At 37.0% G+C, this 17,159-nt stretch overlaps 1 protein-coding gene across 3 annotated transcripts in view; it reads left to right on the plus strand.

Annotated features, from left to right (window-relative positions):
- NAA25 (N-alpha-acetyltransferase 25, NatB auxiliary subunit) overlaps positions 1–17,159 on the plus strand; it is a 76,062-nt gene that overhangs the window by 43,879 nt on the left and 15,024 nt on the right. For all 3 annotated transcript variants that reach the window (XM_089894542.1, XM_022550661.2, XM_089894543.1), the window contains 7 exons: positions 4,320–4,471; positions 5,006–5,131; positions 9,208–9,451; positions 9,878–10,001; positions 11,407–11,472; positions 13,394–13,491; positions 15,254–15,364. In XM_089894542.1, the coding sequence (XP_089750668.1) occupies positions 4,320–4,471; positions 5,006–5,131; positions 9,208–9,451; positions 9,878–10,001; positions 11,407–11,472; positions 13,394–13,491; positions 15,254–15,364 (921 nt within the window). The remainder of the gene's footprint in view (positions 1–4,319; positions 4,472–5,005; positions 5,132–9,207; positions 9,452–9,877; positions 10,002–11,406; positions 11,473–13,393; positions 13,492–15,253; positions 15,365–17,159) is intronic.

Below are 17,159 nucleotides of genomic sequence, written 5' to 3' on the forward strand. Positions count from 1 at the left end.
TCTCATGTGCTTCTAAGACTCATCACCTGGAATTTCGCCATGCCAGGTATCTGCCCATAGTGTTCCATTTTTCATGGTCTGACAGCAGCTAAGAAACTTGGCAAGGAAGCTGGCTTCTGAGGTTCTTCTTGGCAAAGCACTCATGAGGATTTTTTTAAGAAACCCTTTTGTAAATATGACTGCTATACCTAATTTATCTTCCATCTAATTCTTTAAGCTTGTGTTAAATAGAAAGCTGGGACAGGGCAAAAGCATTTCTGACCAATAGAATATAGGTTTATTGTTCTCATCTTGCAATGATTATATTCTGACACACTTCAGGTCATGGCCTAGAGGGCTGGTGTAGCACGGGGTTGTGATCTTTGCATCATCAATTGGCTTTTGAGCTCTATCCCTTTCCACCCATGGCTCCACTTCCCAACAGTGATTGTATCTCTGTTCAAACCTCATTTTGTGCCCTAGCTTCTGATCAGGGAGAGACAGAAGTGGGCATCAGCGTTTAAACATATTGCTCAGAAGCTGCTAGCCTGGCTTCACTGTCAGAAGGGCATCTCTAGGACCTTGGTTCTAAAATCTCTTAGCATAAGTGGGCAGTTGAGTTATAAATCTGTGAGTTTTCACTGTATATTCAAGTATCTGTGCTTGAGAAAAACAAATATCGTATATTAATGCATGTATGTTGAATCTGAAAAAATTGGTATAGACGATCTTGTTTCCAAAGCAGATATAGAGACATAGACATGGATACCAAGGGGGAATGGGGGAGCGTGGGATGAATTGGGAGATTGGGATTGACATATCTACGCTATTGATGCTATGTATAAAATAGAAAACTAATGACAACCTACTGTATAGCACAGGGAACTCTACTCAGTGCTCCGTGGTGACCTAAATGGGAAGGAAATCCAAAAGAGAGGGGATATATGTATACATGTAGCTGATTCACTTAGCTGTACAGTAGAAACTAACACAACATTGTAAAGCAACTATACTCCAATAAAAATTAAAAAAAAAAAAAAGTATCCATGCTTGCCCTTCTCTGTTTTCAAGAAGTTTCACTAACTGAGGAAAAAATCAAAAGAAAAGTGTATTTCAAATCTCATTATTCTGGCTCTGATTACTGTGTTTCTAAGGAAGAGGTTAAGTAAACATTTGATATAGTGAAGAATCCTTTTCAAACTTTTGTTTCTCAAATAGCTTGATGTGGATGTGGGGCGTAAATAAGGGATTAATCCAAGCCTGGTGTTTGGTTTTACTCCAATTTTCAGTCATCCAGTATCCTAGAAGAACTATATTGTTCATGAATTGGTCAATAAAGGCACATTATTTTATACTAATAAAAATCAAGCTTTAATTTTTCTTCCCACAAATACTGTGTCTGAAGAAGTGTTTTGAAAACAACACACACACACACACACACACACACACACACACACACACACACACACACACACACACACACACACACACACACACACACACACACACACACACACACACACACACACACACCGAAAGTATTGTAATAGGGAAAGGAGATCCCCAGGAGTGATATGAGAGGGCATGTTGTCCTTAGTGGCTTTTTGTATCTTTGTTTGATATTTTGCTGATGGTTGTGTGTGACAGGAGTGACTAATTCATCTGAATGTATGTGATGCTGAAGCTGATAAAAGTAAAGCATTTTATTAATCTGGGACTAGGACTCTCTGCTTGAAATTTATTTTTATTACTACTAACTAAGAAAACAGCTATTTAATCACATTAAAGTAGATAACTGGGGAGAGAGCATGGAGGGGGCTAGGTCCTGGAGGTAAAAGCAAAACACAGTACAGCAAGGAAAACATACCTTAAACCGTAATGCCCAGCCCAAGTCCCAGAATAGGAAAATGGAGACTGTGGTGTGGACTGTTTCCTACAGGAGTTTGAAGCTAAGAAAGATCACGATTGTAGTGTTATACTGTATGTGTTAAACCTTCTGATAGTATTAGAAGTACATCTCTGGAAAGCTAAAGCTCTATGCTCTACATCTTTTATTCTTGGTAGTTTTTGGCACCCCCAGATGGTTTTTCCTTGAGTGACTGATGTATTTCAATTACCAACTAGCTCTTTGAAAGAACATCTACTCCTTAAATGGAAATCTGCTTTGTAAGGCTTTGTGCTGTGGGATTGAAAGTTGTATTTGGAAGGTCGATATAGGGGTTTTCTTTTTGGAAAGGTCGTTGTCTGCTGTCATCTTATTTGGAATAGAGTTTTATAATATAAAACTAGAGTTTAGATTTACATATCTCCAAAAGTAACTTCCATGTTCGTACTTTAAAAAAAAATTGCCTTTACAAGTCTGCATCTTAGGTATTCATGAAGATTGTTATTCAAGGGTTTGATGTCCATGTATTTCGCTAATTTTTACAGTGACCAGGGTTCATTTCAGGAATCCATATGGGATCTCAATAGCCTCATTGGTGCATAAATGAGCAGAAATGGGTACAGACAACATTCTCTGATATTCAGAAGTCTTTAAAGTACCCATGGCTTCCAGTTTTGCCTGCAGTTCCAATAGGTCGTTGTTTCTTCAAATCATGGTGCTTCCTCAGTCTGTCCTATTGGTAGCTGCCCAGGCCCTTTTCTAGCTCTGCAGTGATACTTTACTGCAGTATTAAAGGAGGACTATCTTAAAAAAAGAAGCCAGAGAACTATAGTTGCCTTCTTAGTTTGTTAAAGGACTGCATTCCTTTTTTGTGGCCCCTTATTTTTCTCTTGCCTTTTTTCTAAAGTGGTATTCCATGGACCACTCAGAAGTTAAAACTTCCTCTACACTTGGTAAGGCTGAGTTCTTTCCTTTAACCATAGTATATTTTGGAGCTGTAATTAATAAATTTGATTGGAATCACCAAAGTCAAATTTTTATCCTGATTAGTTGCTGGATCATATGTTCCTAACCAGCCGTTTTTTTCAAACTGTAAGGTCCTGTTGCAAGGGCTGTTGGTAAACCTTGCTATGTTTTCCAAACCAAGAGGCCATTGGATAGGCATATGTGTTTAGGGTATCCTGGCCTCTTCTTGACTGAGCGTATCACTGTCCTTTAATCAAGCTAGAAGGTACACTTGAGCTTTTTCAGATAGTCCTTCTTTAAACCTGCAGGATCACAAGTAATCTTTTTAATTTTCTTGTGTCCGTCCGTCTTTAATTTCTCCAGATACTGCAGGCAAACAGCTCGCCGAGGTGTCCCATGGGGGTTTAAAAGCCGCATCGAATGCAGTTGAATTAGCGCCCGTGGCGCAATCCCGCGGCCTGAAATGAACCCTGCGAGGCTGTGTATCAGAGGGTATGTTGTTGACTATTGGCCTATTTTCCTATTGGGCAAATTATTCGGTCATAATGGAGATGGGGGCAGAGCTGACTGAGGCTGTGCAAAAAGACTGTCTTTTCTAGAAAGGATCTTTGGGGGCAGACATCAACTTTGAGTTTAGTACTTTACTTAGCCCAAAAGGGTGCCCTTCTGACTTCCGATCCTGATGGCGTAGGCCCACACCCATGAAATGTTCTTCCCTGAGATTTTCTTCTGTTGTGCCAGAATTTCTGTTTAGGATTCTTTATCTTGCCTCTGTTCATGTTTCATCTGTATATATGTATTAATCTAATTAAAGCACATGTGGTGTATGTTATGGGATTTTCTAGCATAGTAGTTTGGATGGACAGGTAACCTGGTTTTTGCATTTTCTGTCCTCAGAATGGATGATGACATGAATTTTTATAGGTCTTTTGTTTGGTGTCTTCTATCTTGATGCAATACACATATTCCTATGTTTGTGATATATTATTCAGAAGTAAACAAAACCAAGGAGCAGCCTGTCTTTTTTCTGAAGGACAGTAATTTTTATTTGTGGTGGTGGTGGGATGGTTATATTATTCTGGTATTTTGGGAACCTTTGTATAAAACAAAGTTTATCTTAGATGCAGAAAAACATGGAGTAATATCCCTTCCACAATGGCACTAACCAAAACCTTGACTGATGTGGTATAACAAAACCTTCAGTCCTGTTGAAATGAACATAACTGCTAGGAGAAAGTCTACATGGTGGTAGCAGCAGCTAAATATTATTAGTAGTAATATTAGTGAAGAAGACATCTGACTCCAGTATAGGATAGAAGAAAAATATCATTTTTAAAAACTGATATTCTGTTTGGTGACCAAGAACTTTAAAGATTAGATTCAACATCTTGATTTTAGTTTGAGTGTTGTTTTGTTTTGTCTGGCAAGGTATGTCTTTGTTACCTGACATGTGAAATGTTTATACCAAGGTGATGTCTTTCCTTCCCAGACCTCAGAATATATTATTCAAGCTTACAAATATGGTGCATTTGAGAAGATCCCAGAGTTTATCGCTTTTAGGAACAGGCTGAATAATTCTCTTCATTTTGCACAAGTCCGTACTGAACGGATGTTGTTAGACCTTCTACTTGAAGCAAATGTGTAAGTATTGCACAAGAGCTAATAAGGAACTAAGAGATTAGATCAGATGCTGAGAGCCATTAATGGGCCTCATGGGTGTCACTAGCGGGCTTAAGCTAAAGAAAAATGGGAAAAAAAAATGTAGGAGGGAACAGGGAAGAAAGGGGAAGGTGCCTGTCATGGGGAATGATAGGGTACTGCCAGCACCATCCCAGGTTCCATACAGAAACCAGCTAGGCCATGGTCATCATCCCTGGCCCATATTATGTTTACAAGCTTCCCCATACCCTGCAAACATGGGATTTCAGGAATTAATGCTGATGAACTTTATTTTGGTTGGGCCTCCAGATGCCTTTCTTTTGCTGTGTAGCAGGCCAGAACCAGCGCTTGGTTCTATTTCACGTTATATGAGCTCTTACTTCCTAATATTAAAGCCTTCCTTTCTTCCTTCACTCTTTCCTTTTCTCTCTTTCTAGTAAAACAAAGTCCTGGCTAACATGTTTTCATGACTATTTTATTATTGAATAATACTTAAATAAATTTTCATTATCACAGATCAACCAGCTTAGCAGAAAGTATAAAGTCAATGAATCTTCGGCCAGAAGAAGATGACATTCCATGGGAAGCCTTGCGAGACAACAGAGACTTAAATGTTTTCTTTAGCTGGGATCCAAAAGACAGGTAACTTGAATTTAACCCCAAGCAATTTATTTTTAAAGAATCAAGATGAATTTAAGAGTTTTATATATTATATTATATATTATGTATATATAATAACATTTTTATTGTAGGGATCAGAAAATATAGTTAAGCCAAAGGGAGAAAAGAAAACCTCACCCCTATGTTGAGATTACTGGTTAATCTAAAAGTTAATTCCTCCTTCACAGCATACATGAAAACGGATTCCAGATGGATTAAAGATTATATGTTAAAACTTAGAAGAAAATATAAAAAATACTTTTAAATGGTTGGGATAGTCTTTCTCAGCATTACATCAGATCTGGAAACAAAGGATTTGACCTCTAAATATTAGTCTTCTATATAGAAGTAAATTTGTTAACAAGTTCTAGAGGTATCTGGTAAATTGGTAAATTTCTTCATATATATTAATATCCTTCACATATACAGAGAACTCAATAAATCAATAAGAAGAAGATAAAGGAAAAACAAATGGGGCAAAGGGTTTAATAGGAAATTAAAGAAATGTACTTTACAGCAATAAAGATTTGATTTTAATCTATCAGGCGAAGATTTAACCTATCCCATAAAAAAAGATTAATCCTTGTTCTCAGCTAGGTTATGGGAAAGTGGTTGTTGTGAGTTTATATGGCAGTAAAACTTTATATAACCTTTCTATAGGGAATTTTAGTTATATGTATCAAGATTGAAAAGGCTGTGTACCATTTAATTCAGGAGAACCACTTCTAGGAAAGTGGAAACTAAGGAATAAGTGCACAAGTATGTAGAGACATGTATAGAAGGTAGTTCTGAATATGCTGTAATTTGGGGGCTGCCAAGACTACATTCAGTGATTTGCCAGGACTCATGGGATTCTACATGTAGTTGGACCCACAACTAAGTTGTTTTATAACAAAAGGATACCTGACAGGATCAGCAAAGGGAAAGACATACAGGTGGAGTTTGGAAAACTCCATGCACAGACTTCCAATGTTCTCTCCCTCCTACGAAGGAATATACTGAGCGTGTGCTCCTTTTTCCAGCAGCAAAAAATGCAGTATTTCTGTGCAATATTTCTACCCAGAGAAGCCCATTAAAGATTTGGTGCCCAAGGTTTTCATCGGCTGGTGATATAGGCACCCTCAGTCTATCTAGCATGTACCAACATTTCAGACTCCCAGAAGGAAAGCACTGTTCACCCTTAACCACATAATTTGTACGAACAATCTAGGCAGGTGAGCCACTCTTGTCATTTAGGGAATGGTTGGCCTGCTAGGTTCCCAGACATCAGGCAAGGGCCAACATTGCAAGTAGGCCCTTCTGAAGATAATAGCCTCACGGTTGCTATGTTAACTTTTTTTTTTTTTAAAGAATATTTGGTGGGGGGATTATTTATTTATTTATTTGTTTGTTTTATTTTTGACTGTGTTGGGTCTTCGTTGCTGTGTGTGGGCTTTCTCTAGTTGCGGTGAGTGGGGGCTACTCTTTGTTGCAGTGAGTAGGCTTCTCACTGTCGTGGCTTCTCTTGTTGTGGAGCACAGGCTTTAGGCACGCAGGCTTCAGTAGTTGTGGCACGTAGGCTCAGTAGTTGTGGCTCATGGACTCTAGAGCACAGGTTCAGTAGTTGTGGTGCACAGGCTTAGTTGCTCCGTGGCATGTGGGATCTTCCCGGGCCAGGGATCAAACCCACGTCCCCTGCATTGGCAGGCAGATTCTTAACCACTGCACCACCAGGCAAGCCCTATGTTAACTGTTTTCTGTACACACTGTCATAAAAAGATGCAGTTTGCAAAATAGTATAAACACTGTGAACCCATTTTATCTGTTTAAAGTATATTACATAAATATTTGTAGTTCATTTTTGTACATTGTATTGCAAAAGTCTGAAACGATCTATACCAAGCATGTTAATATTGTGGGTTCTCCATCAGTAGTAATGTTGTAGTTATGACTTGTTGACATTTCCGTTATAAACTTTTTTTTTTTTTTTTTTTTTGCGGTACACGGGCCTCTCACTGTTGTGGCCTCTCCCGTTGCGGAGCACAGGCTCCAGACGAGCAGGCTCAGCGGCCATGGCTTACGGGCCCAGCCGCTCTGCGGCATGTGGGATCTTCCCGGACCAGGGCACGAACCCATGTCCCCTGCATCGGCAGGAGGACTCTCAACCACTGTGCCACCAGGGAAGCCCTCCGTTATAAACTTTAATTTTGAATTGTTTATGCAGAATAACTGGATTTATGTTGTGTTAGGCTGAAAGTTGACAATTTTGGCTACCATTTGTGGATTTTGACCTAGATTCATTATGCATATCAGAATCTTTTTTTTATAAGAACATGGAAAAACATTTGTTGTAAACTGCTCTTTAACAAAGAATATTTAGTTTTTTTAAACATAAAGTTTGGCAGTTAATAGTGTGAAGCAGATCATATTTGTATTGATTGAAAAATGAAACTTAGAAACTTAGATTTTAAAATCTAATTTAAAATCTAGTGACAGTGCTTAGCTTACTATTATTTATCATTTGAATCATCTAAATTTAGTGAGAATATTAATTGAGAATGTTTTTCTTTCTAATTTTTATACTCTGTAAATCACGGCCTTAAAAATAATAATGCATAATGAAACAATTCCAACATGAAAAGTGTTTTTTACTTTTGTTACATAAAAATAATTTGAGTGCTTACTTAATATACCTTGAGTGGTTATCTAGTAAATCACTAAATAGATGGTATCACTCAACAAATAATGTTATTATTTTCTGAAGGAATAAAGATTTCCAGTCATTAAACAAAAACTAAATAATCAAGTGTTCTGTATCAGGAATTCTAAATATGCCTTTCTAAGATCCTTTTTATGTGTCATTTTTACCCTGAAAGTTTTAACTAATTGAAGTGATGGTTCAAAATAAATTTTAGAAAACTTAGGATAGCATGGATTCTGTTCCTATAACAGAATCTCAGTGGAATATTTTTCCCAAGACTAATACAAATTTAACCTGATTTTTTTAAGACTTTGTTAGCTTCCATTTAAATGATAGTATAGGGACTTACCTGGAAATCAGGTCCAATGGTTAAGACTCCACCTTCCAATGCAGGGGGTGCGGGTTTGATCCCTGGTGAGGGAACTAAGATCCCACATGCTGCGGGGTACCGCCAAAAATTTTAAAAAAAGAAGGAAAAAAAAGATAGTACAAGCATATATTCTTTGGGAGCATTTTTTGTTCTTCAGACAAACAGAAGTGATTTTAATAAGGCTTAATAATATTTAATGGCAACCTTCTGTTCCATTTTAAAAACCTAGTCTTTTAGCCACTTTGACTTTTTAAATACATGACATCTTTACCAAGTACAATGAAGGTCTATTATAGGGAGAACTGGTTGGGAGAAAATAAAAGTTTTGATTGTAAGTCATTCATTTAATTAAAAAACATTGCAAATACTGCATGTTGTTATTTATGTAAAATCAGATAAAGGACATTCTTGTCAGGTTCCAAAATTTGTATATACTTTTAGGTCATAAGAGTTAATAGTTTTATTTATTACTTTGTAGATTATGTTATTTATGTGTGAAACAAAGCAGGAAAATATATTGAGAAAGAATTTGTTTATGGAGGAGTTTTTTAGTGTGTTACATTTCTTAAATGTAAACATATATTTCTAATGCGTACTTAAGTAATGTTTAAGGAAACCAAAGTAATGCATTGTTGTGCATGTTGGCAGTCAAAAATAAAACCATTTTGGTGGTTAAAAAATATATATATATTGTGGGTTCTTGGTTATCAGGTCCCCTTTTCCTTTTACTTTTTTTACTTTTCTGTCATTTGAATTTTTTATATTATGTATTTTATCATCAGAAAAATGAATCTCATGTAAGGGGAAAACGACCTGTTAGGTAGGTTATCTTTCCCATTTTATGGATACCGAAATGGGGACTTGGACTGTTTTGGTTTGTCCAAGATCATTCAGCTATTAAATGAAAGCTGAGACCATTCAAAGGCGTCTTGACTGATGAAAGTGAACTTTGAAAGCTTTAAAGTTAACATGAATAAAATGGATGGTTTGCGGATGTTTCTTTTTAAGGGATGTTTCTGAAGAACATAAGAAACTTTCCTTGGAGGAGGAGACAATGTGGTTAAGAATCCGTTCCTTAACCTTGAGGCTGATCAGTGGACTTCCAAGTCTTAACCATTCTGTTGGGCCAGAGAACTCAGAGAAGACCACTGAGAATGGAGTATCCTCCCGGATTGATATTTTCCGTCTGCTCCTTCAACAGCTGGAGGTGGCCCTGGAGACGGGAAAGCGATTTATTGAGAAGGACATTCAGGTATCATCAGTGCGTATTTACAATCAAAGCTGCAATAACATGTGACTGTCTTTTTGAAAATAGGAATTGGGGATGGCTGAGTAGTAAAGAACAGCATTTTGTCCCACTTTATGGCATCTACAGGAAAAAGACAAATTTTTAAACTTGGGGAATTGCAGATGCTTCCTCAGTATCCAAATTGGATAGTGAGGAAAAGCAAAATAGCTTTTTTGTGATGGTAAACTTTTTAATACCTGTCAACAAATTAATACAGCGTTTCTGTTTTCACCATAATGATTTGGTTATTATTAGCTTGCTGATCAGTGCTTTATAACTTAATCATGGAGATAGATTTTTATCCAGTTCCTTGTTTTCTCATTTTGTATTTTATGAATTTAAATTTCAGTGGATTTAAAGAACATTTAAAGAACTTTTTTTCCTTTCCAGTATCCTTTCCTTGGTCCTGTACCTACCAGAATGGCTGGATTCTTTAATTCTGGCTGTTCTCAGTGTCAGACCAGCTCTTTTTATCTTGTTAGTGATATTTATGAGCTGGACATCAATGGTTTAGGTAAGTGTATACTTGCATGAGTATGTTTACAGGGTCTTTGTCACTGAAAACTTAGTAAATGCAACAAAATATCTATAACCTCACATATTTGGAAAAATTTGGAGGAGATGGCAGGTGGAAGCTGTTCTGGAATCTCTGGTTTGCTATACAAGAAAGTCCATTAAACAGTTTACAAAATAATGTTTAGAAGCTTAAGTCCATTCCATATTTTTTTTTTAATCCGCCCTGCTGCGCCCCCCACACCCCACCCCCGTACCTCTAAATGCTGCTCACTCCCTTTCCCTCATTTTCCCACTTTTGTTTTAAGTCTGTTCCATATTTAAAATCATTTTTTAGGGCCAAAAGTTGAAGAAATCCTTGATTTGTTGAAATATTGTTGGATTTCAAGTTGAATTCTTTTCATTCATTCATTTAAAAATTTTTTTTAAATTGAAGTATAGTTGATTTACAATGTTATGTTAGTTTCTGTTGTACAGCAAAGTGATTCAGTTATACCTGTATATATATACATGTATTTTCATATTCTTTTCCATTCTGGTTTATGATAGGATACTGAATATAGTTCCCTGTGCTATGCAGTAGGACCTTGTTGTTTATCTGTTTTATGTCTAGTAGTTTGTATCTGCTAATCCCAAACTCCTAATTTATCCCTCCCTCATTCCCCTTTGATAACCATAAATTTGTTTTCTATGTCTATGAGTCTGTTTCTGTTTTATAAATAACTTCATTTGCATCAGATTAAATTCTTTACTTAAAAATGAAGGCCTAGGGACTTCCCTGGTGGTCCAGTGGGTAAGGCTTTGCGCTCCCAATGCAGGGGGCTGGGGTTTGATCCCTGGTTGGGGAACTAGATCCCGCATGCATGCCGCAACTAAGAGTTTGCATGCCACAACTAAGAAGTCTGCATGCTGCAACTAAAGATCCCACATGCCACAACAAAGACCTGGTGCGGCCAAAATAAATAAATAAATATTTAAAAAAAGAAAGAAGAAGGCCTAAACTTTGTAGAGAAAAGATTTTTTTCTAAGCTGTCAACCCAGCGAGAGTCACAAATACCATATAGGTCATGTTTTTTTGTTTGTGTTTTGTTTTTCACAAGTCATAAGGCTTGTGGATCCTGTCATTTAGAGTATTTGAAACACATAGATTTCTGGTCCTCCTAGAGAATCTTAGGTAGTGCTTTTGGCAGAACAGTAATTAATACCTTTCTTTGCCTTTTTTCTTTCCCTTTCTCTTTCCTTTTCTCCTTTTCCTGTCCTTCATCTTTCTCTCAGTAATGGAATTTAGAGGCCTGTGGGTCTTAAGAGAAAACAAAATGTCCTTGCCTATGCTTCCAGGTATTGGTCTTACTTCTTTATCTTACTAAAAATTGAATTGAAAGTTTTTCATTGTGTTTCAATTTTAGAGGATACAATGGAGATCCAGGAGCGAGTAGAGAATAGTCTTAAGTCTTTACTAGAACAGTTAAAAGGTAAGTGGTCTTACTGTGGATTCCCATATTGTATCTGATTGTCTGACAATAGCTCATTTTTTCATAGAAACTTGCAAGAGGTTTTGAAAAATAATAATACACACGTTTTTGGTATTTTTAAAGACTTTGTTTCTAACTTTAAAAAGTTTTGATTACAAAAGTAGTAGACACCTATTGTAAAACAGTACACAAGTGTGTATGGTCTTTTCCCCTTTCCCAGCCCCATTCCTGCAGAAGTAAGTAGGTACGTGCTGTTGGCACTTTGCAGTCTGTATTTCTGCATACCACCTAAACAGTCATATATGTGTGTATGGAAATACATAGTAGTGATTTTTTAAAAAAGTATATGAAAAGGTATAATACATGCTTTTCTGGCTTTAATTATTTGTTATCTTGGACATTTTACCATGTCAGTTATATACACACCCCATTTGTTTTAAGGGCTGCATAATATTCCACAGTATTGTATCAGTGTACCAGATTTATTTATATGCTCTGAGTACATAATATATTATGCATAACAATGATGACATAAATATCTTGGAACACAATTGTTTGGGTACTTATTTGAGTATTTCCTTGGGGTTAAATTCCTAGCAATGAAATTATTTGGTAAAGAATATACATATGCATTTTCTTTTAACTCTCTCAAATACTTAAAAAAATTATTATTATTTTATTTAACTATAGTTGATTTACAATACTGTTTTAGTTTCAGGTGTACAGCTTCAGATTCTTTTCCATTATAGATTATTGTGCATTTTAAATCTATAAGGGTCTTTCTTTTTAGGAGCCTAAAAAGTCTTTTATTTTGTTGCTCAAATGAAGACTGAGAATTAAAAGATGATCAGGATTATGAGAATAAAACCTGGTATTTGTTATGAAGGTGCATTTCTACCATGCACATTGGTCTTTTAGTCTATAATGGCACAAGTTCTTTTAAACCATCCACTTGAAGTCTTATTTTTATTGTGCCAATGGCCTATCTCTGGAAAGGTGTAGCTGGTGTTTATTTTTTAAACAGTTATCCCATATTTTATTTTATTTATTTTTTAAAAATTATTTATTTATTTATTTGGTTGCGCTGGGTCTTAGTTGCGGCAGGCAGCCTCCTTAGTTGCAGCTCACAGGCTCCTTAGTTGCAGCACGTGGGCTTCCTTAGTTGTGGCATGTGAACTCTTAATTGCGGTGTGCATGTGGGATCTAGTTCCCTGACCATGGATTAACCCAGGCCACCTGCACTGGAAGTGTGGAGTCTTAACCACTGGACCACCAGGGAAGTCCCCGTAGCTGGTGTTTAGACCCTAGAATATATAATTTATAAGTCTGCCTTTTATGTTTTGAAGACAATAGAGCAGTAGTCGTGTGGCTTTTTAAAGAGCTTAAAATAGGGCTTCCCTGGTGGCACAGTGGTTGGGAGTCTGCCTGCCAATGCAGGGGACACGGGTTCAAGCCCTGGTCCAGGAAGATCCCACATGCTGCGGAGCAGCTAAGTCCATGAGCCACAACTGCTGAGCCTGCGCTCTAGGGCCCACGAGCCACAGCTACTGAGCCCACGTGCCACAACTACTGAAACCCACGCGCCTAGAGCCTGTGCTCCACTACAAGAGAAGCCACTGCAATGAGAAGCCTGCGCACCGCAAGGAAGAGTAGTCCCCGCTTGCCACAACTAGAGAAAGCCTGAGGGCAGCAACAAAGACCCAATGCAGCCAAAAACAATAAATAAATAAAATAAAATAAACTTAAATAAAATAAAGAGCTTAAAACAGATATTCTTTGGTGTTTGTTTCATTGGGGTGGGGGAGCTTTCTGGATTAAGTCTTTATATTTGCTTATTCTTTATTAGATTGTGCATTGTGTTCCTAAAAATAACATTGAAACAAAAGCTGACTAAAACTGTAAACTATTTTTCTGTTTTCAGATGTCTTTAGTAAATATAAAGGTGATCTCTTAGAAGTTAAAGATGGTAACTTGAAAACACATCCTACTCTTTTAGAAAATCTAGTCTTCTTGGTTGAGGTATGTTTTTGTTCTCTTTGTGAAAAACTCAGTTTTTCTTAATTGTATGCAGGATTAATTTTTCAAAAATGAACAGGTAATAGGCACCTTATGCCTGTAATTTAACCCTTCACTCCCACCTTTTGTTAATTGAAAAGCAATTTCAATTTTCTGAACTAATTCCTTCCAAGGGTATCAGGAGAATTTCATTCATAATGTTAGGGTAAAACTTCTTGAAATTTGCTTTACAAATCTCTAAAGATTCCCCAGATTCACTGCAAATCTAGCTCTCTTCTGTTCATTTTCCTTTTTGACTCAACTATTATGTAGTTTAAGTTAATTCTGCCAGCTTTCTAAATTTGTTGCTGCTGTTCACTAATTGCTGAGATTCTGCATTATGAAAGAGAATCCAGGAGCTGATGTAGCAAAACACTTTTTTTCTTTTAGCCAGAGAGAGAGAGAAGGATCACAAACACTCATAATCCATTATCTTTTTTCCGTTTATTTTGTCACATGTTTATTTACTTTCTTTTTCTACTAGTCTGTAAGCTTCCTGAAGGCAATATTCTCTGTTTTGGTGACATTTTAAGTGCCTAAGAGATACTTAATGAGTGAATGAGAAATAATTGCATGTATATGTGTACATGAATACACTGTAGCATAGGTGAAGACGTGTAAACACCTAACTTAATTCAAAGGAGAATATGTGCCGACCAACTGGGGAGATTTCTTCATACACAATTTAAGGTTTGCAGGTGAGGCAGTATCTTACCTGGATGGAGAGGTGGGTGGGGAGAGGCATATTTTACAGAACCTTTGGATTCCATACCTAGGAATTTGGACTTTTCACTTCAGTGAAAAGGATGTTAATGGATCCCCATCTCCTGCAAGGAAGTGAAAGAAAATTGGACTGAGTAGAGCAGGTGTCCTGAACCCCCGGGCCATGGACTGTTAACCAGCCTGTTAACAGACTGTTAGGAACTGGGCCGTACAGCAGGAGGTGAGCAGCAGGTGAGCGAAGCTTCGTCTGTGTTTACAACTGCTCCCCATCACTTGCATTACCGCCTGAGCTCTGCCTCCTGTCAGATCAGCAGCGGCATTAGATTCTCATAGGAGCGCGATCCCTACTGTGAACTGTGCATGCGAGGGATCTAGGTTGCGTGCTCCTCATGAGAATCTAAATGCCTGATGATCTGAAGTGGAGCTGAGGCAGTGATACTAGCACTGGGGAGTGGCTGCAAATACAGATTATCATGAGCAGAGAGGTTTGACTGCACAGAGACCATAATAAATCAGTTGCTTGCAGACTCATATCAAAACCCTATCAAGTGAACAAACAAGCTCAGGGCTCCCACTGATTCTGCATTATGTTGAGTTGTATAATTATTTCATTATATATTACAGTGTAATTATAATAGAAGTAAAGTGCACAATAAACGTAATGAGCCTGAATCATCGCCAAACCATCCCCCCGTCCATGGAAAAATTGTCTTCCACGAAACCAGTCCCTGGTGCCAAAAAGGTTGGGGACCACTGGAGTAGAGGATGAGTTTAGAGCTGGGAGAGCCAGAAGAAAGAATAAAGACAGTATTCTGAGTGGGAGATGAAGAAGACCTGGTTCAGTGTGGTGATTGTAGAAATTAGAGAGTGGAGAGTTACAAGAGAACTTGAAGAGATTTGCATAGAAGAGCTGTTTGCATAGAATTTGTATAGTTCATAATCTTTGTTCTTAATATCTTGAGTGTAATCCTTATTGATGAATTTGCAATTTTTCCTCTTTCAGACTATTTCTATTATCCTTTGGGTGTCCAGTTACTGTGAGAGTGTCCTGCGACCATACAAATTAAATTTACAGAAAAAGAAGAAGAAGAAAAAAGAAACCAGCATCATCATGGTAATAACAGAGAAAACACAAGTAACAATCTGGCTGCATGCTGCCTTTTCTTTTCACTGTTTTCCTGCATTTTGTAAGAGATCATAGGACCCAATATGCATTCATTTTTTCTCCCCAGCTTTTAAAAAAAAATATACACCTGCAGAAAAGCTGAAAGACTAGTATAATGACACCCAGACATCCTTACCTAGATTCACCACTTGTTAACAATTTGCCACATTGGCTTTATCTCTCTCTCTCTCTCTCTCTCATTCTCTACCTCCCCCACCCCCATTTGTTGAACCATTTGAAAGAAAAGTACAGACTGTGATACTTAACACACCAGGGTAGAACAGGGGCCGTCTCCTACAAAGCCATAATACTCAAGATATTTTCATACTCAAGATATTTAATATTGATACAATAATATTATAATGTCCATATTAACCTTTTCCCTGTTATCCCAGTTACATCCTGTATAGTCTTTTTCAAAATACTAGAATCCTACTAAGGATCTGACACAGCTTTTAGTTGTCATTTCTCTGTACCTTTCTTTCATCAAGCGTACTTCCTTAGCTTTTGTTTGTCTTAATTACTGAAAAGTCTAGCAAGGTTTTTGGTAGACTATCCCACAGTCTGGATTTGGCTAATTGTTTCCATAGATTTAGGTTAAACATAGATGCTGTGTCCTTTTTAGCAATTAAATTAGGAGGCACTAATGTTGTTATGTCCCATTATTGATAATTTCAGGTTTAATTATTTGATAAAGGAAGTATCTGCCGGATTTCTTTATTGTAAGAGTGTCTTTCCTCCCCGTGTAATTAATCTGTGAGATGATGCTTTGAGACTCTGAATATCCTGTTCCCCACCAGCCTTTCACCCACTGGTTTTAACATCCATTGTTAGTCTAACTTGCATGAATCATTTATTTCTTTGGTGGTTCCACAATGGTGATTTAAAAAAATTCTACCAATCATTTATCATTTATTAACTGGCATTCTGTAAAAATAGAGCTGTATATTTTTAATATCACTATTTTAGTATCACTGTGGACTCATTCTTTTTTAAATTTACCTTGTAAACCATTATCATCATTTTCTTTTGGATGCACAGATTTGGCTAATGGGAGCCACTTTAAGCTGGTTCCTGTCCTTGAACATCATTGGTCTTTGAGCCCTTACTGTTTGAAACAACAAAAATGCTCCAAGCACTTTGTACTCACCCACTGAACTGAAATCATTTTTTTCAATGAGCCCTGGTTCCTTTATGGGGAATGGTATTCAAAATACCAAGATCTAGTTGTTAGGTATACTAATTGCTATTAGAGTTTTACTGTTTCTAGTTAATGGCCATGAAGAGAGACAGGAAATTTATTTACACACACATACACACACACACACACACACACACACACACAGAGTTTTAAATAATTAATTCTTACTGATACCTCCAGTTTTAGTCCAATATCAGTGTTCTTCCTTCCATTCCTTCCCTCATTCCATATTTGTAGTTTTCTTTTCAGAGTAAGAACCATGGTTCCCAACAGCATCAATATATTTATTCATTTGCTGTTTTACAATAAATACTAAATAGTTTTGGAATTAGTACATTGGTTCCACTACCAGTTCCAATAACAAACCCACTAAATAAAGTTCAAATTTTTGCATTTCTTTTTTGTCCTTAGAATATGTTCCAGTGAATGTAGACAGTTGAGGTACTCTGTAAAAGCACTGGAATTAAAAACTCAGATTATATTAGTGTGATGTAAATAAGATTCATCTATTTCTGTTTGTATTCAATTTTGGAGTTTCCTCCC

Source organism: Delphinapterus leucas, chromosome 14 (assembly GCF_059928025.1).
Source record: "Delphinapterus leucas isolate spDelLeu-1000000601 "Yukka" chromosome 14, BTC_Dleu_Yukka2, whole genome shotgun sequence".
NCBI classification, from domain to species: Eukaryota; Metazoa; Chordata; class Mammalia; order Artiodactyla; family Monodontidae; genus Delphinapterus; species Delphinapterus leucas.